Source organism: Uranotaenia lowii, chromosome 2, assembly GCF_029784155.1.
Source record: "Uranotaenia lowii strain MFRU-FL chromosome 2, ASM2978415v1, whole genome shotgun sequence".
Classification (NCBI taxonomy): Eukaryota; Metazoa; Arthropoda; class Insecta; order Diptera; family Culicidae; genus Uranotaenia; species Uranotaenia lowii.
This window is the reverse complement of record NC_073692.1, coordinates 138390460-138417095: the sequence shown is the minus strand read 5'-3', so window position 1 is coordinate 138417095 and position 26636 is coordinate 138390460. Positions and strand designations below refer to the sequence as shown.

The 26636-nt window shown below is 34.1% G+C and overlaps 1 protein-coding gene across 6 annotated transcripts in view; it reads left to right on the top strand.

Annotated features, from left to right (window-relative positions):
* Positions 1 to 7642, top strand: part of LOC129749572 (probable nuclear hormone receptor HR3) — a 74399-nt gene extending 66757 nt beyond the window's left edge. For all 6 annotated transcript variants that reach the window (XM_055744592.1, XM_055744595.1, XM_055744593.1 and 3 more), the window contains 2 exons: positions 772 to 922; positions 988 to 7642. In XM_055744592.1, coding sequence (XP_055600567.1) covers positions 772 to 922; positions 988 to 1111 — 275 coding nt within the window. In that variant the 3' untranslated portion in view covers positions 1112 to 7642. The remainder of the gene's footprint in view (positions 1 to 771; positions 923 to 987) is intronic.
* Positions 7643 to 26636: the final 18994 nt, after the last annotated feature.

Genomic DNA, 26636 nt, shown 5'->3' with positions numbered 1-26636 from the left:
CACGAGATTCGTGAGGGTTTCCTTTCGAAATTTGTGAAAATTGGCAAAATTTATTGTGATTCGAAGAATATTATCCCGAGCGGAGTGCCTGCCCAGATATTCAGTAAAAAGACAAAAATGGCCTGGTTGGCCGGTTTTTCTGGAGTACTGCCCAAATTTGTCCCGGAAAATCAAAACATCAAAAAAAATTTGAAACTTTCTGTATGAATTCAAACTATTTATGGGTGTCGATAGAAAGTTTAAATTTGAAGCGATTTTTTAAAGTTTTTCTTAGCTTTTTTTCCGAAAAATACTTGGAATTTGCTTAGATTTGTCCCGGATGTTGTCCTGTTTTTGGATTGGAAAACTGGAAATCAAATACCGTTTTTTTCAGGATTTAAAAAAAAATCCGAGAATGCATGTACAGATTTTAAATTTTTGTGTGTTCTGCAGTAGGTATATAGCAATGAAATTTAATTCAGGAAAACCTTTTTTAATTAGGAAACCTTCGTTGAAAAAGCTGGACCTTTAAGATGCAGCCAAAATCAACTCAAAATCTTTGTGCACGTAGATGAAAAGTCTTAAAAAAGATTAACCAAGATTACCACTAATACCAAGGTCATACATTCAGTGTTTCGTCAAATCGTAGTTGCTGCTCAAGAGTTGGATGTTTGGATTCCTTCATGGGGACTTCGAGCAAAATCATCATAAATTTTTCCAGGCTTGTTATACTTGACAAATTTTAGTTATACTGAGACTTTATAACCTTTTCTGATTCTTTTCCATCCACAGAACGAAACGGAGTCCGGGGTAACACGGAAATCCAGCGATTGTTCGAAATGAGTATGTCCGCCATACGACAGGAAATCGAAGCCAACCACGCCCCGCTCAAGGGCGACGTGACGGTGCTCGAAATCCTGCTGAACAAAATCCCAACCTTCCGGTAGGTTATGATTATTCCCCCTTCATAAGATCTTGGTTTTAAAAACCTCAATTCTCTCCCCGCAGTGAACTCTCCATCATGCACATGGAAGCGTTACAAAAGTTCAAACAAGACCACCCGCAGTACGTGTTCCCAGCGTTATACAAAGAGCTCTTCACGATCGACTCGCAGCAGGATCTGATGACATAACAGGATAGTCCGCAGGATCCGCAGCAGCACCAGCTCTCAGTGTCCCCAGCGTCGCTGGAGCCGTGCAACGATTCAAATCCGCAACAACTTCCGGTGCCTCCGGTTTCGCCTCCAGTAGTAGCAGCCACCACAAGCAGCAGCAGCACCATCAGCTATAATCAACATCATCAGCAAGAACACGAATCCCATAATCAACCAACGCATTCAGAGCAATATCTACGGGGTTTGTCGGCACCTGACCAGCATCGTAGGGCACCTCCCCCGGCAACGGTTCAGGTCACCGATAGCAACACGTTCATCATCATCATCCAGCAGGACGGCGAAGTAATCACCCAATCGACGGTTAAGTAGGCAGGGAAAAAACGTGGAAGGTGGTCACAGTCGCATCAACAAACGCTTCGAGGGTAAATGTTCACACGAATAGCAGTATAAACCTTCTACTGTATGGGGCGTGCGGTTGCATAGCTGTAGGCGCATTTTTTTGTTGACAGTTTTAATCGTTTGTTAGGCAACGAATCGTTCGGGCACATTTCGAGCGGTGTAGTTGAGGGTCGAGCAGATTCGAGTAGGGCAGGCATGGCTTTTCGCTAACACTTGGATGAATGGTGGAAATCGTGGAAATCAACTAATTGTGATGGTTTTTTTGAGACTGAAATCACTTTACAAAAGGCGAAAAAAAAAAATTCTTAAAGCCTAAGATCTGTTTCTAAGAAATTTAAAGCATTTTTCGTTTATCATCCACCGGCACGGGGACAAACTTTTTCTTCATAAACAAACAAAATTGGAACCCGGGACGATGCATACAACTTATATGCATCGTCCCGGGCGACGATTTGGGTTGTATATAAAGTTTGCCACTGCTTTCGTGCCGGTGAATAATAAACAAAAACGCTATTAGAGAGTTTTGTAAAGGAATTTGATAAATCAGTATACTGCTTGTCTAGCAAACTTAGAGACCAGTTTGCAAAACTTTTTTTTAATTTGAAATAAGTTTTCTCTTTTTAAGACACAATTTCGACATTTGATTTAGAAATATTTTATGAATTCAAAACTTTATGTAATTCAATTTTGAACTGTCATATAACTGGGAAAAGTAGGAAATATTCGGTCTTCTGAAAAATTTCATGCTTTAGATTTTCTTATATTTGCTTGACTACCTCTAAGTATAACAACCTCAGGTCATTGACTTCAATAAAAAAAAAATTCGAGCAGTTTGATTTGAGAATTTTAAGCAATTTCCTCTGTTCCAAAAAACAATTGTTCATGAGGTTAAACTAAGTAACTGATCGAATATAAGACAAATTTTAATATTTTTTAAATTTTCCGAAGGCTCTTATTAAAACAATTGTTGATTTTCGAGAGACATATAGAAAGGACAAATCTGATCGGAAACCAATTCAACATTTATTGTTTAATACAAATTTTAAGAATTCAAAAAAAAACTACATGGGTAACTGTATCGCTGGTCCAAACAGCTGGTTCAAACGCAAATTTCGAGACAAGCAAACCCACAGGTGGTCCATTATACCAGTTTCAACTCAACTATTTTTAGAACTGGTATAAGGATTGGTCCAAAACTGATGAGAATTGGACCTAATTTGACGCAGTTCTAAATATTGTGACAGTTATTGGAACACGAGTGGGGTTGCCAGTTTTTTTATTGGATTGGAAATAATTTCGTTGGTCCAATTCTTACATATTGTTGCTGAATCCACAAACTGGAGTTATCGTCAACATCAATGACGGCGAAATTCACTGACGACTTTTCATGTTGCCCAGACATCTATCAAACATCTTCCAAATGTCGAAACCAAACAAAAGAGAGGGTTGCCGAGGTGTTTGATGAATTTTTCGCCGTCGCTGGTTGGCAAGGTTGCCAATCACCAGCACGAAAACTTCAGATTTCAACAGCACTGGCAATAATCAGACCTAAGAATAGACATACAGCTCCAAGATAGCAAAAAATGAAAAAAAATGTAAAAATATATGCTCGATATTGAGATCGGAAATTTATTTATTTAATTTAAAGTTTTTGTATGTCAAAATTTTGAAAAAGAAAACTACTCGATTTTTTTACAAAAAAAACATGAAAACTGTCAGTGCATTCTCGAATGCAAGATAAATTTTGACAGCCTTAAAAATGTTCGAAATCTGTTCGACATTCTAAAGCGTTTATTTAAACATCTTTTTGATCGAATCTAATAAAATTTACGATTTCGAGTAAAATTCACTAAAGCACTTCAACCAATCGCTAGCAATCAATCATGCCTTCGCTCAACCCGAATCGCAAAGCTTGATCTAAATGTTATTAGTAAGTTTAATAAGTTAGTGAAATGTTGCTATTTGAAGGCAAAAAAACACACACACACAAACACACAGAGCAAAAGAGAAGAAAAACACACACTCACGAATGCGAACACACGCGATAGTAGTTGTTGATGTAAATGAATTTAATGATTGTTATATTATTTTAAAGTTTTAATTTATATCTCTTTACTTTACTATTTTTTCCGTTTTCGCGTATCGTCGTCGTCGTCGTCTTTTTGAAGAAGTTTTTAATTTAAACTGAAAGTTGATAAAAAAAAATCAAAAGAAAACAAAAGAATGATGTAATTTGTAGTTAATCTTTATACACACTCACAGATACACACACTGTAGCGTGATAAGTTTAGTTTTTAAGCAACACAACTACATCAAAAACAACAGATGAAAAACAAAACCGATGAAAACACATACAAACACACACACACGTTAACACAAAAATCGACTGTACATTTTTTTAAGGATAGTAATCATTTTTTTTAATGGTACGTAAAATATTGTTTCTGTTGATTGTTCATGTTCTGTTTTTTTTTTTTAAAATTTTGAATTAGCGTTTTTTTTCTGTTTTAAATCGAATCCCTTTTTTCGTCTCTTTCGGTTTCATCCACTGGAAATGTGCGCTCCTTCTGACTTTGATTTTATTTATTTTTTCTTCAAACGCGGCACACGTACAAATTCGTAGTTGTTGTTCGTTGTTGAACACACACACACAAGCGTAGGTAGACGGGGAGGAAAGCCGAAGATAAACACGACGAAGTGAGGTGGGACTAAGAAGAAAAATATTTGTAAAAAGTTGAACTTTGATATCGAATTAACTAGAGAACAGAAAATTTAATTAGGTCAAAACTGAGAAAACATAGGAAAACAGTTTAAGAGAGCTGCGTAGGGTTTGTTTTTTGAGGTTTCAAAGCAGATGAGGAACGGAAAAATTTAGGAGAAACGCGAGTATTAACTGCAGCGGGACGGATTGAAGAGAAAATGATATAAAATGCAAAATTAGAATCTCTCTCACACACATACACACAAAAAATACAAAAAAAAGATAAATACACAAACAAACAAACAAACACTTACACACACACTCTGTGAATCATTATGAGTTCTGAGTTTTTAGGTAGGACAATTTTCCATTTTTGTTGGAAAAGTAAAAAATAAGACAAACCTGATGAGGTTTTCTTTCGTTCGATGTTCTTTTAATTTTATTCGGTTTTCCATCTCCCGTACTAGTTTAAAATTACATGTTGTGTACTGGAAATGTTGAAGTTTATTTTGTACAGGTTTCGAAATTTGTAAGCAAATTAGGATGAATTTTGGAACAAAACATACAATTCAAATTGGAAACATTATGAAAGCCAGCGTTTGGAAAAACAGTATTAGATAAGCAAGAACAAACCCTAGAGGAGAAATGAAAACAAAAGAGAGGAAATTTAAAGACTTGAACCAGTTTTACGAACGCTCGCGAACATAAATAAGGTGACTTTTGTCGTGGATATAGGAGAATTTACCACCCAATTGGCGAGTTTAAAAGAGAAAAAACAAATGTCTGTTAGTAATGTTCCCGTTAAGATTTGGTTCAGATTTTTAAGAGAATCATATTAGGAAGTTTAGCCAATAAGGGTCTCGTAAAAATCTGGATCCAAAACCACACATTTAATGTACTTTTTTTTTTAATTTGTTTTACCAGACCAGTTTGAACATAACCCAGTTATCTATTGATGAACGCGTTCCTTTTCGATTAGGCTTAGCATCTTCGTTTAGGAACTGATGCTGATTTTTTTTCCGGTTTGGTAAAAGCTAACAGCCTCCAGACAGAGTTGAACGAGTCCAGTTGATTTAACCCTCTTTAAACGCACGCATACATACACACGTTAGTGTTTTTACCCAAAAGACTAATATTACTGAGAATCAAAAATTAATTTTTAGGAAAAAGTTACTAGTGGAAGAATATAGGATGCAGGATTTAACAAAAAACTAAGTAAAAATCTCTCTATCTCTTTCTCTCCAAACACTCTGACGAATTGGCACATTGTACGAAAATCTTCAGCCGCTTTCCGTCTCACGGAAAGTCGGCCCAACAAATGAGAATAAACCCGAAAACTGATAATTATTACGAAAACAAAACTACCCCTCCATAGAAAATTGTAAGGAAATACAAAAATAATAACACACAAAGAAAAAATCGTACTGATTATAGCGTTAGGTTCTTTTTCTACATTTTTTCGGGATTAAATCGTACCAAATAAAACGAGTAAAACATACATACGAGCGAAACCAGAAGATGCAAGTTTTTCGATCAATTCGGCTACATATTTGAAGCAAGGATAAAACGCTGAGCAGAAACAGCAGGTTCGGAGAAGGAAGCAGAAGAGAGGCGCGCGCACTGATTTACTAACTAGGGAAATTAAAACAGAAACGATGAATACTGAAGTCTCTTAAAAACAATCTTCGTTTAGTAGTCTATAGAGTTATGGTTCCGAAAGACTTTGTGTAGACACAGCTTCGGCAACCTTTTGCTGCCTCTCGGTAACTCTCGGAGAGAGATCTGATACGGACTGCACGCACACAGACGAAAACACACACTCTGACACACTCTCACAACATTTCTACAAACAGACATAAACAAAGGAATGATCTCCGGAAGCCGAAAGGTGTGGCCAAGTGGTTTGTCTCAAAAATGTCGACACACAGCCCATCACAGGAGAGAGCATGTAGTAGTTCATCGCTCAGTTGGGAACCGTTCACGAAGAGAAACCGAAACGAGGAAAACCAAGGAACGTTACACAGTCCGCAGTCCTTTTTTTTATTGGCAACTGCGGCTAGGAAAATGAGAACTTATAAATGTATGGGTGCTTCTATATATATAAAAGAATGATAAAATTATATATATATTTAAAACAAACAAACAGAAAATACAAAAGTATAAACTAAAACAATTGCAGAAGAATGTTTAAATTAATGAAACAAACACACACTCACACACACGAACGAAAACATACGAAATCTGAAATCTGTAAAGTAAACAAACAAAAAACGGAAAACAACAACATAAACACAGAGGAAGAATTATAACACAAATACACATACACAAATGTTGAAACGTAAATCGAATATATATTAGAACGGTGGATGAGCCAGCAGTTTTGGACGCACTGGATAAACCAATACGATTGAAGCAGCAATAGCAACAGAAATTTCCGAACCCTTTTGAAAGCTCTGGCATTGACTGCCGAATGATAAAAACGTAGAAACCAACAAAAGAAAACTAATAAAAAAAAATTAAACGATCGCATCCGCAAATTCGACTGCCACGAGTTTGAAGCTGCTCGTTTGTCCCCGTTTTCTTTTCATGAATGTAAGAATTAATTGCCTTAAATGATATATATATATTACATAATATACAATATAAAAATTATATTTAAAACAAGAGAGAAAAAAACAACCAAGAACAGCAGATGCAAAACAAAACAACACACACAAACAAAGTTATCGGTTCACTCCTGCTGAGATCAAAAGTTTGGTCCCAGAAGAAAAAACTCTGTTCTCTATCTCTCTGCGCCGAAGACGATACAAACAAAGCAACCCGAAAGAGAGAGAGCGCAGAAAAATGAAGCGAAACAGAACGCAACACGGTAGCAAAGTTGCCGAAACAGATACAGAGACGACAAGTAGGCGGACAGACACGCTGGTAACACGTTAGAGATAATATTGAATTTTTTTGCTAATCATAAACAAACAAAAAATTCAAAGGAGTAAAATTCGTCATTACGATACTAGTAAGGATAGTTATCTAAATTCTATACATAAATATAACACAATAATTTTAAGCGCTGCAAAGTCAGCGGGCAAGCAAAGTGAGGAAAAACAAGAAGAAATCTATTATAATTTAATTTAATTTAATTAAAAACAAAGCGAGAGAAGAAAATTAAAATGATAAAAGCGCATACAGCAGAGGAACAGCAGAAAGTATAAATATTACAGTGGAAGAATGTATGCGCGTTTCTTGCGTAAATTTTTACGCAACCCAGAACGAGCTATTGTTGAATATAAAAACAAAAAACAAGCAAAAGTTAAATGCAAAACAAACAAAAAAAAACAGAACTAGAGAAAATAGCGAAATTCGGGTAGGTTTTAAGTTTCACTGAACATTATAATCTATTATACATAAAAACAAAAACTATATTGAACGATTAATAAACTGATTAATCCTTATTATTGTTGTTTCTTTATTTTTATTTGTCTCTCTTTTGATACCGAGAATAGTCGTTTTATTGTAAAGTTATACATCTCTTTCGATGATGGCCAACATCAGAGTAAGCAAAATACAAAACAAACAAAAAATACTAGCGAAAATACTGTAACACACTAACCGAGTACGGAGAACTCAACTTTCCGATTCTTCACCCACACATACACACTCACCCACAAAAGAAAAACACCCCAAACACGGTAACTGTAGCTAAACTAATACTATGTAAAACACTGTTATTTAATCGGAAGGCAAATAAGGAAAACAAATAAATAAGTTTAAAAAAGACGAAGAACTGATTTCCGATTCGATATTGTTTCGTTTTTCTACATTTTAATCTCTCTATTGCTAGCTATTATTATTCTCTCTCTCTAGTAAAATTTACAACAAAGAAACAAAACTAACCCAAGAAAAACAAAGGCAACCTTTAAGTAGATTTCGGTTTTATCGAAATTAGTGCAAATTTAAATGTATCAACTAATAATCGAAAATCCATACACGACAGAGAAACAAACACAAAAAACTAACACAGTGGCTGCGTTCGAGAACGAACAGAGGGAGAACCCAGCAAAATAAAAACAAGAGAAGGAAAAAAACGAGAAAGACTAACCAACCATTTTGTTTTGAGGAAGAAAAAAATAAAGTCCTAAGTTTGTTGCAAAAACGATCATCGGTCATCTTCTTCTCGTTATCACAATCATCATTGAGACTCGAAATCATCGGAAATAGGCGAATAAGTCATCCATTTCACCTCTACTCAAAATTGAACTTACATCTCGTACTAAAAAAAACTAAAACCGACGTGAGATAGCAATCCTCAAAAAAAACGCACAACTATCGGTACTTCAATGAAAAAAAAATGCGCACACCCATTTTCTGTCGTTTTCAGAAACTTTCAATCCATACTAATTTTGGTGACTACAGTATTAAACTTCATTTTGTCGATTGAAAACTGCTATTCAATTTGGTTCAGTGTTTTATAAAATTCATCCACAGACGACTTCATCCATCGATTTAGATCACTGACAATCCGCTCTTTCGAAGCTGCGCTGCTGCCATCTGGGGTAGTACGATGTAGCGTGAGCAACATTCTGGGTGAACGATAAATTATAGACAACTTTACATTGCTTCGAGTTAAGTTTTCATAAATCCAAATGATTTTGAAAAAAAAAACACTCCTTTGAAAAATTGGAGTTTGTTTTAAAGTAAATTTAAATAAATTAGCCTGGTAGGAGAGTCAATTCTATCTGATAGTTCCATTTTGAAAAAGTCAGTCGGTCAGAGAAAACTAACATGGGGCCGTTCAAATACCACCTGGACAACTTAGGGGGGAGGAGGGGGTATGAAAATGTCCACGGAGAGGGGGGTAGGGGTTTGGGTAGTGTCCACGTGGACATACTTACTTTCAAAACATTTTCTAAAGGTGAATAAATATTAAGATGTTTTAATCAAAATCTTAAAATTGCAAAGCTTTCCAGTTTAAGTTTAAGCAACTAGTAGCCACTTGAAAGCAATCTATAAATATGATAATTTTGAAATTAATAATAATTATAATTATTACAAATTAAATTAAAAAAAAAACAATTTCAAATCTGTCCACGTGGACATACGGGGAGGGAGACAAGGGTTTGCCAAATGTCCACGGAGGGGGAGGAGGGGGTTAAAAATCTCATTTTTATGTCCATGTGGTATCTGAACGGCCCCTATGTGAATCAATCTTTTCGTCCCTTTTCTTAACTTTTAATTTTTGCTAATAACTATATTTTTTATCACATCTTCATATTAAACTTTATGCGATTCTCGTTGGTCTATATAAAAGAACGATTTTCTCGTTGTTACTTTAAACTATAACTATTGGATTTGGTTTAGTTGCTACATTTAATAGGTAAATACGTTATATAAAAATTTAAATAGTTTCAGCCTAAGACAGTATAAAATGTTAAGTTTTAATTCAAAATTTTCTACGGCTAGTGGTTGTATAAATTTAATTTTCAATAAAATTTTCCAAAAAAAAAGTGAGATCATGAGGTCCGATAAAAATACAAAACATTTTATAACCCTTGATCGATGGCAATTGAAAAGCATTTAAGTAAACTTGAATTGTGAGTAATCCAAGGATGTAATTTTTTTGACGTAGAATTACGTCTTACGGCAACACTATAGGGGGGCAAATTGAAATTCGCGAACAGTTCTAGCGTCACGAAAATCGCCTCTTTCAGAGACATCTTTTTTAAAAGACAAACCAAGCCTCCTCAACGTTGATTGGCTATTCGAAAATGGAAAAAAAACTTGGACGCCCCGCCCCTTCATGAGTTTTGGTTTTTCTAGCCAACGAAAGGTATAAAAAAAGCGGTCGACTGAGGGATTGTTTCATTAGTTAGAAGAAATTCAAACTTATCGCATAGGCAGCAGCAGAGATGGGCAACAGCGGTGGAAACAAGTTGTGTCTCACCCATCACACCCCCCCCCCCCCCCCCCCCCCACACACACACACACACACACACACACACACACACACACACACACGCACCTCCCTCATCAACACGCCATGCTACACACACCTCTCATCACAAAAAAACACACCCATCAGCCGCCGCCCACTTCCCACATCACCCACCGAACATTTCCTCACCATACTTCGCATCTTCAGACTTCGCTCACCTCCATCCTTACCACACGCCTTGCGAACACCACCGCCTATCGAACACCACCACCTATCACCACAGCACCATTCACCCATCGCACACCCATCACACACCCATCACACACACATCACACACACATCACACACCCACCCCACACCCACCCCACACCCATCGCACACCCACCCACTCAACGCACACGTCTCCCATATATCAAAAAAGTTCAAGAACAACTCTTAGAAAGTTTTTGGCCCTGAAAAGGGCCGTTTACTGTTATTTGTTGGAATGAAAACATGGTTGATCTAACGCTTACTCCGGAACCCTAGGTAAAAACAACAGTTTTAGCTAGTGATTGCTATGTGAACTGAAGGGAAATGAAAACTTGATACTGATTCCAACGAGGCGCATGAGGCTAAACAGTTAGAGAGCTTTTGCACTGAGTCAAGCGTTTAGATCAAAGCAGTCATTGTAAGATTTTCTCGCAAGCGTTTGATACGAAGCTCGTGTATTGATCACATTATTTGCATAACTGCCGGGCGCAATCATTTCGACGACATCGGTCTTGTTACTGCTTATACTTATATTTAATTCGCCTTTTGTTATGCAGTTGAACAAGCAGCATACTATCTTTATGGGTCGTTTTAGACCATTAATAGGTATTAAAACGACAATTTAGGGAAGAATGACTTTTCTTGAAGATAAATTCCTATAAAAAAAATCGACATACTTTATTCTAGAATGCTAATTTAAGACGAAAAACACATAAACACAGGACAGGCTGTCGTAATTCTACGTGAACTTATCGGTCGTTTCTTATATACAACCTCTGTAATTTTTTCATGTCTACCACCATCAAATATAAAAATCCGCTTTCCAGCTTTAAAATTATTACGCCTGACTGTATGCAGCTGCAGAAGGAAACCTAATAGAAAATAGCAAAAATTTATTTTTTTTTTATTTTTTAACAATTCTTTATTTGAAACGGCTCATACCTTCAGGCTTTAAGGAGCCAAAATCGATTTTGGTTGTTTACAATTGATTTCTTAACTTAACACTTTGTGAGAGGAGAAAGGAAGATAGAAAGGGAAATATGAAAATAAAAAAGAAATTATAGACGAAGATCGATAGCTTTTAGAAAAAGGTAGATTTCTAACATATAGTCCAAATCTAGCACAGCTAGTACATCTCTCACTGGAACATTAGGTGGTTTTCCTCGGGCCCTAAGGGAGTCTATTAAATTCGTTCTGGCGACAAGATGGACCTCACACGACCAAACAATATGCTCGATGTCATGGTAACCTTGGCCGCAACTACACAAATTGCTGCCAGCAATGTCAAAACGATAGAGTACCGCGTCTAAGGAACAATGATTGGACATGAGACGGGAAAATATACGAATAAAATCCCGACTCAGGTCCAATCTATTAAACCAGGGTTTAAGGCTTACCTTTGGGATAATCGAGTGGAGCCACCGACCATCCTCATCCTCGTCCCATTTGCGCTGCCAGTTGACAAGAGAGTTCCCTCGTACCAAGAAGTAGAATTCGTTGAAGACGATTTCACGTGGATACGTGTCGCCTTCCGTCGCCCCCACCTTTGCCAGAAGCAAAAATTTATGTTTTTTCGAATACAAAATTCTAGCTTACCAATTGTTGGGTCTTTCCCAAATCTTAAAGGAACGTTAATTGACTACTCTTTTAACAAACTGCAATTGAGAATGTGCATTTGGCTCGAGTTTTCATTCAAAAATATGTGAAATACTCAGAATAGTTTTTGGAGTAGTAAAAAATTGACCTTTTTTTATGTCGATTTGCGATGCTTCAAGGCATATACACATTTTCTCCTATACCTCACAATAATCCATGAACCTTCTACTCCAAATCTGTATCCGTCATTTTCTGAAAATCCTAACCAAATCAAAGAAAATAATGATTTATTAGAAGCTAGTATTTCCACCCGTTTGTTTACATGTTCTTGCACACACACGAGCTGTCAAAAATTAGCTTCGAAATCGCGAATTTACCTGCAATGTTGAAACATGTTGAATTTGAATTGGAACCTTTAAAAATAATAATTTTTAAATTTTACAACATACAGTAAGCGACAAAATAAAGTACGCACTTAATATCAAAGTCTCAATTTCTTCCCATAAGCAATATCGATTCAAAATATTCTGATAAATTGTAGTACTTTAAAAAGTACTACAATTTATCAGAATATTTGGAATCGATATTGCTTATGGAAAAAAACTGGGGAAAATGAATTTTATCAAAAATTTGATACGTTCTTCACACTTAAGACACTGAACACTAGATTTCGTTTGTTGGACATTTTTTCCTGCAGTAGGCAATGTCGATTCCAGAGTGCGCATGATCGAGTGCGCTTTCGATTGAATGCTATCCCATTTGGAAATAGCCACCCAACTTTTAAGGAAACATAGACAATTTCGACGATACAATCGGGCTAAACTAGTACATTTCTTCTACAGGGCTTTTTTTGCCAAATTTGGCTGGTTCGCAATGCTGCCCCTTCTTTCATGACAGTTCCATATGCAAAAACAAGCAAGCGAGAAAATCAGCTTTTTTTCTGTTTTGGAATATATTTTTAAATTGTCACCACAACTTCCAGCATAAACGAAAATCGTTTGATGGAATGTGTTCTAGGTTGTCATAATAAATCGTAAGACCTGAAATTTTCGAAATTGAGCCATTGGTAAGGTCGGGAGCACAGTTTTTATTCGTTATGGGACTGTTATGCGAGCATATTTGAGACCTTTTTCAAATCTACTCGCACATCAGTCCCATGCAGAAAATGTTTTGCTAACCAAGCTGCTTTCGTAGGCTAAAATTTGATCATTTTTTTAACTTCTAAATGCAGCTATCAGAAAAAGAAACATACTTTTGGATAAATATTGTGAATTCCACATTGTAAGTTGAATCTTTTTACGATTTTTGATTGCATCTGATAATTTTTCACTCAGGAAGACATTCTTTCCTTCTTACTGGCCTGCCTTCGAAAACTAGTGTGCATAATTCGACATCAAGTGAGTTGATTCTTTTTTGAATGATTCAAAGCAATAAATCAAAGACTATTTCGCCGAAAGAAACATTGAAAAGCAACTAAAACCGTGGTATTTCACATATAAGACTGTTATGCGGGTATATTTCATAAGGGACAGCCACGAGTTGATATTTTTTCGACATTTCTAGAACAAAATATCTTTTTTATTGTTTTACATTGAAGCCCTATGTTCAAAATGATAAACTGTCAGGTTAGATGAAAAATGACGAAAATTCATATACTTAGGATTGTTATACGAGTAGCGGCAGAATATCGACTAAAGGTATAAAACTAGTCAGAAAAGGATTGGATTTTAGTTCTACTTGAGTGCAATGTCAGTGTAATCTGTGCTTACGCGTTGTATTCGAATTCCGTTTCCACATGGACAAAACTAAATTCCCCCCATCTTATAACCTTAACAGATCGCTGTTTCCCTGCATAAAAAGTTGTTCTTGACTTCTTATAAGTCAAAAAGTATTCAATTCCCTGCAAATTTCGTCGGAACTAAGGTTTTCATTATTTGTTTATTCTTTTCAAGGCACGATAAAATCTGATAAGATGGCAAGTATACGTTGCGTTCGTAAACTTCAAGCTAAAATCCGCCAGGGAGGTTTATATGAAGCCAATATATATGAAAATATGTTTGAAATGAGCCAGGAGCATGAATTAGAAGCAAAAGGAGAAGCAGTTCAGCAGGATAGAGGGAGCAAGAGGAAGTCTCCAATCAGCAATAACAGTAGAATTCCTCGGGAAGTGGCCTAAAACTAGTTTAACTACTTGGAATATTTGTCTCAATTCATTTTCAAAATGCTGATTTTAAAGTCTACTGTTATAGTTCCATTTTTTTTTTAAATTATCGATGTCTGGAAAAAAGAAAAGCATATCACACCATACCACTGCACTTTGCGTGCTTTGTAAAGTCTTCTATAGAGGAGAGTGAGGATACTTGATCCCTGGGGATACTTGATTCCTTAGCTATATCTCAAAACTGGAATGTCCTACAAAGATCAAATGTTGTAGCAAAATGTGCCAAATGGAGCAAAACAACAATGCTTAAAGCTCAACATTTTTTAACAAAATAATTGTTTGAGTAATTGAACTTTGTTTGAAAAATTTCACGAAATGTGACTTAAAGATCTTTTTTCATCACTTTAAAATGTTTCTTACATGGACAAATTATAAGCAATTTATTTGTTCTAATATATCAATCGTTCAAAAAAAGTTTTCTAAAATGTTGATTATGGGTTCAATTGATCCCTAGAGTTAAAAACGGGATATTCTTCTTCTGAATTGATCGTGAACATTGCTGGTTACGAGATTACTAATATTTATCCAATAGCTAATATTTATCCAATAATTGCCTGAAGAAAAGGGCTAATATAATTAATTTTCTCTTAATTATGCAAAATAGCGCCTGTAAGTATGCAATGTCATAATCGTCGAGACAAAGTTAAAGAAGTTTCTTCTTCTGTCAGTTATAAATTGTGAAATGATAACAAACATGACCAAAAAAGTCAATTGACATTCTATCTTGAGGTTTTGTTTGATTTTGTCCGAGGATTAGGTCTTCGGAATGAAGGAGCAAGTCTCCTTCAATAGAGGATCAAGTCTCCCTTAACTTTAAAAGTATCGCATTTTTTTTACTTCCACGAAAATGCTTCTAGTTCAACTACAGGTTCAAGTATCGTTCTAATGTTTGGAACATAGAAACTTGAAGTTACACGCTATCAGAAAATGTAACAGAGTGCGAGTTGCTGATTTTTCCAAAAAGATATGGTGAAAATAAGAAAAGGGGATCAAGTATCCCCACTCTCCCCTACTTATGCTCGTATTTTGAAACCTAAGAGCTCAAATTTTATTTGGTGGCTTCAGATATAACATGTTTCATAACCAATTCAGAACCTCGTTCCACATCGAAAAAAGTTTAAATCAAGAACTTTGTTTCTGAATTCTTATTTTGAAATCAGATTATGAATTCCAATCGAAGTTCTCATACTGAATCCCAAATAGTAATTTTTATTTTAAAAGCTATATGCTCGCTATTCGATTTCAAATTAACGGCCTTTTTTTACAGTATTTTTCTCCAACTTTAAAATATTTTAGGCCCAATTACTTTCTGTTTCCTTAAAATTTAGTTTTAAAATTCCAAATCAACACTTTTTATATATTGCGATAGAAACTTCTATAAAAAAGTATCTACAGCAAAAAATGTGTTTCTTATCTTAATGGTAAATTGGTCTTAGAATATATTTTAAATATCAATTCTCAATGATAATTTTCATGTCGTAAATTTGTTTTTGTTCCAGAATATAGTATCATCAACCTAAATTAACACTTTTAAAATAAATATCCTTAGCAAAATAAATGTTTGTTCCACTTTTGCTTGAGAGAAAATAGCTTTATTAGCGCTTTTCCTGTATTTGCACTGGTCCCTCATATACCTCATATACGTTTTGAACGTTCTGTTAGTACAATCGGGATAATTGTTTTTTTATTTCTTGGGTCACAAGTATCTGTCTGTCTATATTTGATAATTTTAAGCATTTCATTGGATTTTTTTTTAAATAAATCATTTAACAGACAATGAATTTTCTTGTCAAAGCTGATGTTAATTTATGAAATAAATGAAACACTAGATAACCCCGTGTGTTCAGCTACACCAAACACACTTGTCAGAATGATAAAGGTTAAAAACTAATTGAAATGAAAGCTAAGCTTCAACTCGAATGTTTGATAATGTCACTTATTCGACATTTGTTTTGTTTTGTATTTGTTTTATACCTTAATTGGAATTGGTTTTCTAATAAATGAGTCGAATCAAAAATTGACTCTGTTCTCCCCTCTTTTTTCAGTTTATGTATTTCTTTTCCAGAGATTTTAATCCTGTAATGATGATTTATCCCTTAATGACTGTTTATGAACCTTCACGAAAAAAACATTTATGGAATTTCCAATGTGGAAATAAAGGTGATTTTCCAAATGATGGTCGATCTCTGATTCTTTAAATTTTGAAATGAATTACTGTTGTATTACTTTCGGCCTATCAAATTAATCAATTTCTAATTGTCAAAATTCTCAGTATCGATATAAAAAATTCATTACTTCGAACTTCAAGGCTCTCGCTGTTTTTTCGAGCTAGAATGACCTTGCTTATATGCATTATTTAGAACATTGAACACTTTAAATTATTAATCCTTAAATATCTTAATAAAAGCTTTTCAAGTTGACAGCATTTAATATTTTACGTTTTTTTTTAATATTGAAAAATCGGTTGTATTTGTATTTGTATACCATGCAGAAAAAGATTCAGAAAAATTTTGTTGCAAACTGATATTTTGGATTGAAAGTTCACTTATTCAAAAATTAGAGAAGTATACACTGAAACAAATCATATCATTATGTTAAAACTCGTTTAAAACCAAATTTTTGAAGAGGACCATTTAAAAATGATTTGATTGGTGCTAAACAGTTCACGTGGTGTTATGTGGGATGTTTTCTTTGGAATGGGGTCATCAATATCATCTTCATTAGGGCTTGTGATATAGCTCAGTTGGCAAGTCTGTTGTCTCCTGAGCCGATGTCCGCGAGTTCGAGCCCAAGAGTAAACATCGAACACAGTTGTACCGGATAAGTTTTTCAACAACGATCCGTCAACTGTAACGTTGATAAAGTCGTAAATGCCACAAAGATGGTAAAACGACTATAATCGAAACAAAAAAAAAATCATCTTCATTATATCAGAACATTCTCCAACCCTTTTTGAAAGTAAAAGGAGACTTTCAGCGCAGTAAATCTTCCATTAAATCAAATCTGGACAGTATATTAAGCTTTTTTGAAAATACTTAGAAACTGTTATTTTGATTGTATATTACATGTATTTACTATATATGTATAGTCGTTGCGTACGATTGCAAAATCTTAGCATTTTTCTAATAATTTGCCTTGATTTATTATTATAAACATTTTTTGTTCAACGAAAAACTTAACCGTTTAGGAAAAAATGTTGTCAATTTGTTCATAAGTTGCATAACCACAGGGGTTGAGAAATACGTTTTTGGGTACCGTCAACTGGGTCAACATGCAACACTTTTCAACTTCAATGGCTTCTTAAATCTTAATGCTTACAAATAATCATACCTCTTGTACATCAAAAGTTTTAAGGTTGATGGGACACCAAACTGACGTAGTCAGAAAAATTATTGGGTTTACCAGTTATTTTTAAATTCACAAATACATGCGATTTTCACCCTGCTAAGAAAAGGGGGTAAGTTGCAACAAACTCTGCAATTAATGAAAAATCTTACGAAAACTTTTGAAAATTTAAAGTTTTTGATACATTTGTGATGTTATAACGCATAAAGCACCAATTGCAGTAATTTTTGGTTTTGTTCGAATTAAATTTTACAATTTTTCCTTCAAAAATGTTTTTAAGAAAAAAGTGTTAATCTGCTGCATACATTTAGGGGTAAAAAATACTTCAAAATATTCTTTTAGCTTAAATCATGAAAATACATCTTAGGATGGATGAAATTTTAATGTTAACAAACGCATAATGCAAAACAATCATATCCCAGCATATGGAAACACGATTTATGAGATTTAGTTGAGATTTTCATTTTGTTGCATTTTGCCCCAGTCAGCTAACTGAATTATAAAAATATTTATTTAAAAAAATTTGGTGATTGTCCGAAAAATATTTATACACCAAAATTTTCAGCATAGGATAATGAAAGCGACATAAAGTTTGCAGGTGAAATCATTAAGCCAATCCGTCATACAAGGTAAAGTTTTTAATGGCATCGAAAAATGTAAAAAAAAATACATCTATTGCTCGATTTTTTTAATTTTTAATGACAATCAAAACTTTAAAAAAAAACTCTCTAACGAGGTCAAGAACTATGTCATCATCAATTTGTTATTATTCAATGATAACTTTATTACAGTATATTGGAATAAAAATTGAATGAGTGTTGTGGTATACAAATGTTGCATCTAACCCTGCTTTTGCATGATGCCCCGTTTGCGGTACTTTTTTGGTGGAAGTATTTACATGCATAAATCATGTTTTCCTAAGTTTGGATTATTTTTATACTGACAAATGTTTACCCTTCTAGCGTATATATAATTGTTGTTGAAAAAAAAAATCACAAAATAACTAAGATTTTTTTTTCGAAACAATCTCGGTAGCAAAATTATCCCATGATCATGTAAAATTTAGTTTAAATCAATTAACAACAAAGCGATAAAAACATTCATTTTTGAATTTAGAAAAAAAAAAAAACAACAGCTAAGCGAATCTGAAAACGTGAAAAACTGAAAATGGACTTTTTTTCCGCAAAAATAGCAACAGAAAACCTTTGTCGGTGTGTTTTTCTGATCTAAAATTTTATTACCGCTAGGTGTGAGATTAACGATTATTCTGGATTGATGTTTCAAGAAAAAAAAATGATCCAAAGTTCGTAATAGTGATGACACTTAAATCCCTTCTAAAGGCATTGAAATATGTACAAAATTTACTTTTCGTATGGATTGAATTATCTCAGTTATTTGTGAAACAATTTTTATAAGAATTTTAAACAAATGTAGCTTTGCGTAAATCTTAAAATGATTTCAAATTTAGGAAAAAATGGTTAAAGTGTGAAAACTAAAACCGAAAAAGTACCTAAAAACAACTCCTGTGGCTATGCAATTTTTGAATAGATTGTCAAAAAAGTTCCCAACGCTTTTCGTTGAACAATAGTTGCAAATAATCATAAAACTAAGCTGCTGTGAATTTTTCAGCGAATAAAATGGGGTTTATGAGGTTGCTAAAATTATGATGAATATAGGAAAGGGGGATCAAGAATTCGATTCTCACCTACAGTTTCACCTGGATTACTCTCCGAGCTTACATGCGAATACTATCCACAACCAAAATTTAAAAAAAAAAATGGAAGATTTTGAAATCTAACGCTATAAAAAATGTTGAAAATTATTTGACGAAATAGCATGCATCTTAAATTGAGTGTTCCGGTCGGGGCGGTCGAACATATTGACGCCTTATAATAAATGTCATGCTTAAAAAAGTTAGCGAAAATAAAGGTATTCAAAAGAAATCGGCTGAAAATTATTGATGAAAAACTTGTTGCAATTTTTAGTTTCAACTCATTTTATGAACAAGTTCGTTTTATATAGAACTGATTTATTTAAGCTAATAACATATTTTAGCAAGTGAAATGGATCATAAAATTGAACAAACACTGACAAAACGTTGATGGCAGGCTGAATATCAGAATAATCTAGAGCATTTATCGCACGTTCATAAAGACACATTTCTGGTTTTCACTTTTTCAAAATTTAGTTGGATTGAAAGGACACTTATTTTTTTCTCCATTTCACCGATTTTTTTTTATGAATTTAGAATATGATTCGACTTTGAAATTATACAGATAATTACTCAGATAGAATACAGATGCACTGATTCATTAACGACGGTAAATGATTTCGAAACAGGTTTACTACAAGTTAGACAACAACTGTTTAAAAGAAAACAAAATTATTTGAAAGACTCATCTACTTTTTCCAAATCATTGGATACCCTGAATATGAAGAAAATGTTCTTTATAAACCAACCACTAACAGCAATAAAAAAAATAGCAGAAACCCAACATGCGTTCACAAGCTAGTGACGAGAAATGAGGTGAAAAATTGTCTCACAGTTGAACATGAAAAATGGAAAACGATAATCTAGAACAAGACAGGAAAAATATAATGGTCTCAGAGCTCCAAAAAACTCTGAAACAATTGAAAAAATCTAGTAAATCTTTATTAGTAAAATTCATCAATGAACTGTGTTGATTATTTTGCAGATGATGACAGCCTTGTCGAAAGAAAAGTAGTAAGGAAACTCATTTCTCAATTGCTTCATGTAATTTTATGTTTGAAATAAAAATTCCTTCAATTGTTTTTAACCTTTCATTTTAAAAGATTCAAAATAAATTTACAACAGATTGAAGTCAAAAAATCCGAAACAAATTATTTCGTGATGCTGCATCTTAACATTCATGATTGTAGTTCACGCTTGTTTGTAATTTACTCAATAAATAAATGTTGATTTCAAAACCTTTACAAAATTCAAACTTCCACATTCTGGCGTGATTTGTTAAATGATCCTCCAACTAACTAAAACAAAAATTCAAATTTACTATCATGATGTCATCCGGTGTATTTTTTCGCTCCTCGAAGGCCTTGAACCTGGAAAGCACTTTTCGCGAGCCCTGTCCATGGCAATAAAAATTAAACGAACCTCAATCAAAAACAAAAAAAAACAGATTTTCAGAGATACGCTCGTACATAGGTCTCCTCTAGTATCGCGCTGCTGCTGCTGCTGCTGCTGTCATAATGTGAACAGAGCATGAAAATTCAAACAATAATGCTCGACGAGTCCGTTGATAGCTCGAAATTGATAAATGGATTCAGGTTGGCGAGCTTCGAATCGTTCTGCCCATACCGTAGTAGTAAATTCTGGCACTTTTAAAGACCCCCTCGGCTCAACTAACCGTGGATAATTCGTCGATACAAAAATGTGTTTGAATTTCATTTGTTGATGAGAATCATTTTGGTGATGATTTGAAACAAAACCATTTCTAACCCCGTGGTGAAAAGGTGGCGCGAAAAAATACAATAGATGCTTAGGTCATTTGGTGCTGATTTGAAGACTAACCCCGAAATTGTTCAGTGGATACTGGATACCTACTTATTTTTGGCGATGCGAAAAAAGCGGAAGAGCTATTCTACGACGACGAATCTGGAGCGACCGAATGATGGCTGGGAATCAGTTCATAATTAGAAATTCATCTTTCGAGTACCGTTGTGAGAATTGGTATAATAGTAAAACTTTTGCGGGACTTTTAACTAAATGAACCTTTGAACTACGACACAGTATCTGATATCCCGTTAAGAATAAGAAGTTGACCTACATACATCCTTTCGCATAGTTAGGCTCAGCATAAACTGTCCAACTGGTTCTCACTGAAACGGAAACTTAATGTATCCATCATTTTATGAACAGAGTGACCAATAACTGTAGGGCGGAATAGAATATTATAGACCACCTTTTTTGCACACTTTTTAAATACTATGTTCAAACATCGTTTTTCAACAGAAAAGTTGAACTGAACAGTGAACAATAAATTTACTTTTTCAGCGGAACAACTTTTTTTACTGAGTGTTGAAAAACTTATGAACCGATTTTCATAAATTCCAGCTTTTAAGAGCCAACCATTTTCATATTTTTGGGATTTTTCATAGAGAAAGATAAATTAATCAGATTCAGAGTTATAAGTCCAAGGCTGCGATTTTAACGCTTCGATAGCCTTCGAGGAATTCAAACGGGGGTTTAGAAAATTGATTAGGAAATTAAATCCCAGGTTTTGAGTTTTATACTACTCAATTTCATTGGCCTATTTATAACTTTTTAGTTATTTTTGGTCATGAATGTGACTTGGCAGCATTGAACACTTTTCGAAATAATTAATGGGATGATTGTGTCCAACAATGGAAACATTGAAATATAACTCAAATGAAATCTATTTCTTAAAATTATAATGGTATCTTCGGTTCAGAGATAGTTTGTTTTCGATAACTTCAAAAAACTATAAGTAAAACTTTCAACATTTAAAAACAAGTACTCATAAAGCAGTGTGATTTTAAAAAGCACACATACTATTGAAAACATGCTAAGTGAGTTTTAAACATGGTTCAACAATATTCTAAAGTCTTTTTTCAAAATTTCTTAGTAAATAAAACTTGAAATACCATTGTACAGGGAGATCAGCCAGCTTGAAAAGTGGGATGATCTCCAAAAAAAAAAGATTTTTATCAAATGGGGGATGTGAAAGTTTAACAAACAGTTTCATCAGATGAAGATAAAAAAAATCAGGTAAAAGCTATTCAAGCTTCCTTAGAAATGGTGGAAAAAATGTTTGTTATGATAGGATGAACAAGCATTCAAGGAAAATAATTTAGAGTTACTTTGAACACAAACCTCATAACTATATTCAAAATTATGAACACGAGTAAAACAATAAATAATCTCAATCTAAACTTAAAAAAAGACTAACAAAACTTAAAAAGCTAACATGGCCTAAAATTGGCTAAATTTCTAAATAATGTTATCAAATCAAAATCAAAAATAATGTTATTAAATTTATCGGCCTGTGAGGTCGTGATAACAATTTAAATAAACGGAAAAATTAGAAGAAAACTAGAAAAAATGAAAGATGGTGAAAATGAGCGAGTAGGCCAAGCGTGGTTCGCCCCACAGACGAAACCTTGCAGTGCGAACAAACAAAAATATAGTATAAGATCGCTCAGATAAGCTCCGTTTAACTCAGCGCGCATCTACTTGTATGCAATGTTGTTTATTATAACAAACCGAGAAGGCAATCCATCGATGGATCCGTTCTGAGCTTAAGGGAGCTTACATACACATCTTTTTGTTTTTTCGCACTGCAAAGTTCCGCTTGTGAGGCGAACCACGCTTGGCCTACTAATGTGCGGTGGTAGGTGCAACTCTATCTGTATGTACCACTTCATAGTTGATGGCTCGTGCTGCGCAAAAAATTGGTATGTAATCAAAATGCTTCAAATTAAAATTATACCCGCTCATTTTCACCATTTTTCAGTTCTTCTAACTTTCTATCCGTCTAGAAGAAGTTTCATTATCTTAATATGTTCTTACTTAAAAAGACATCACTTTTCATCGATAAGACCGATAAATTAAGTAACCAACATAAATTAAGGTAATTCTACCATTCCTCCAAATAGTTGCTTGAACAAAAGTTAAGTGTGGAATCAAATTATTTATAAAATTTTCTATTCGCTTATTTTCAACACCTGTGATTTTCTTCAAATTTTTTTTTTGAATCCACCATGATTCTTCATTAAAAACAACTGAAGAACCAAATATTGTTATCTGACTGTCGAATCCGGCAGATATATTTTTTTCTTTTGACTTCGTTTTAAACGTTTCCAAAGTTGCTTCCAAAATTCATTAAGAATATCAAGATATCTCATCTTGATATAATTTAGTTTTTCTCTTCTGATCGTGAAGATATTGCACAAATCTAAGTCTTGAATACAAGCTTTCATGAAATGTTTGTCTTGTACTCATTTACTTGTATGCAATGTTGAACTGCCTCCTGACTTGTACTCAAACAAATACAGTGTTTCAAAATTTCAGAATCATTCAATTGTTTGGGTACAGCTGTAAGATTCGAACATCGACCTTCAGGTTGAGCGACACGCAAGCTACCATGGAAGCATGCCTGATGCATTGGAATGAGAGCTCCAAAATTACTATATGTAGCAATTGAAGCAGAAAAGTAGTTTTCATTCTAAACGACAAAAAATAGGACTTTGATATCAAAGCGATATCTAAATAAGATAATGATACCTCGTTAAAATGTGTTTGTGTATTTATTTTGAGATGCTCTCCTGATCGGGTATCCATTCGAACCTCGACCTGCCGGTTGAGAGGCACTGGGGAAAGAAAAATAACAGTTTGTATCAAAAAGAGATATAATAATTTTATAAGGTTTTGAATTAAAGCTATAACTGAATAAGATGAAAAAAATACATATGTTTGAGTAGCTCTTCTGATCGGGTAATGACCCAAAAAAGTTAAAACGACCATGATCAACAGAAATAAATAACTAAATAACAGAAAAAAATATTTGTTTTTTTTTCACCAGAACAGAAGGTTTTCTAATACAATTTTACTATGCTCTACACAACCTTCTCAAGCGTTTATAAATGTTTTCAAGACATTTATATACTGTGTGTTGATTTAGAACAAACATTTACACCGCCCTACGAGATCTGATGGATCTGATTGTTGTAAGTATGTGTTAAGCCGATTTTCATTTTATAGCAACAGCCTTGGCGTAGGGAATAGACTGCTTCGTAAATTTTTCTCTTATAAAAATATGTGTAAGGATCAAGAATGATTATAGAAATACTGAATTATTAAATGTCTAGCATGACTGAGTATTGATGAGCGTCAACGTGTATTAGGATGCAAGATGTATTTGTATTAGTGGTAAAAAGATATATTGAAAGTTTTGCACGAACACCATCTTAACAAAAAGCTTCAGCCCCTACCTCAAACCATGAATGTTTCTGATCAATTTTTGACAAGGGCGCACATGTAATGCGATTTCCTCACACAGATATTGAGAAATTCCCGCTTTCAAAAATCAACACTGAGATGTTGATGTTTAGATTTTGAATGACGTAAAATGGTGCCAAATGGAATGATTTAACAGTACTTTAATGATGCTCGGAAAATTATCTTCCTTTCAGAATAATCCAGATGTTCTGAATTTCCTAAATTTGGATTATTTCTTTTAAGTTTGACATTATAAAACGTTTTGTAAATTCCAAAATCATATTAAAAACTTTCTTTTGTGAAACAATTGGTTAGAAACACTTATAATTCGTCCAATAGAATGTTCTATATTTAGGAATGCTTAGCTACATTTCGCCTTCTACAACAATTTGAATATGAGAGTAGGGGTTTTACGCCTAATTTTAAAAACTGTTTATTAGTCGCGTGATTTCAACAGGAATTTACAAAAGTGCTTGGTATTCGATTATCAGGCATTTTAACTGATAAAAATTCAGGATAATATTCTTAATGATTTCAAATCTGTCAACCTTGTCAACCTCCAAACTAGTTAGATAAAGTAAAATAAATTCAAATGCTCAAAAAATCCAGTCTACATTTAAATAATCCTGAAAATTTTCAAGTAATCCGAGCAAACTAAATTTTGGCCTCACTGATGAGGCCAAAAGCTCGACCGATTTCGAGGTTATGGTTGCGGCAAATCAATTACTAGCATTCACGTCCGTATATAACCTAAGAGCACCTGTATCCATGGTCTATTCTTGGGTCTAATTTAAACAAGATTTGGACAAAAGAAATTAGATCCAATACAGTGAAAAAACTGGCAATCCCACTCGTGTCAACCAGTTTAGAACTCCGTCATATTGGGTCCAAACCTAATCAGATTTGGATCAATCCTTATACCAGTTCTAAAAAACAGTTGAGTTGAAACTGGTATAATGGATCACCAGTGCGGTTGGTTTGGTCGGAATTTGGGTCCAAACCGGCTGTTTGGACCACCGAAACAGGTGGTCTATTAAGAAGAAGGAGATTGTGTAACCACCTACTGTAACATTTCCTATTTTCTATCGGGAAATAGAATACCGGTGTCTTCAAATAAATTGTAGAAATAACATTTACCTTACAATTTAATGCACGTGGTTTGTTGATTGAATAACAAAAAACAAAGTAATGCCCTTTCAAAGTTGTTACGTGACATTTGATTTGATTGCAAGTTTTCCGAGCATGTGCTTGTAAGCAAATATATCTTTGAAAGTTGCTCCAAAATGAATTAACAACTTTTTATGTTTTCTTCTCGTTCAATTTATTATGTTCAATATATCATGCGAAATCCAGAATTATTTCCAGAAACATCGAACAAATTTTGTTTTTTGTTTGGTTTAGCACCAAAATAAGACCAATTCATTTAAATTTATTTAATAGCAATCACTACAACTCAGGGAAACGTTAATTTACAAAAATTCCGCTTCGCTAGGTAACATTTACTTAAATTATTCAGAAATCTTCACTTACTAAACAAAACGTGAAAATAACGCAGGGATCTGGGATAAATCGTAAATCGTAAAAATAGGGATAATGCTACCTCCGCCGCTTCTTTTTGAAAAAAAAATCGTATGAAGAAAGCTTTCGTAGCTAGTTATTGGTACTGGTTAAGAATATCAATCTAGCGAAACTAAAATAGCGCCCAGGGATGAAAAGCTAGGTGTCTTGAGCAACATTGTTAATTCACATATCTATTATATAAAATTTCTTATATATAAAAATGGAGGCGTTTTCTCTGTAACACCATCACGTATGAATGGTCGGTCGGAATGAAGTGAAATTTGGTACAAGAGGGTTTTTTGGGTCAGAGATGGTTTGTATAATAGTTTCAAGAATCTTATTTTTTATAAAAGGAGGGTCCCCATACAAAATTATCTCTTCTTCACATTTTCTTATACATAAAAATGGAGCCGTTTTCTTTGTAACACCATCACGTATGAATGGTTGGTCGGAATGAAGTGTAATTTGGTATCCGAGGATTTTTCGGGTCAGAGATGGTTTGTATAATAGTTTCAAGAATCTAACTTTTTATAGAAGGTGGTCCCA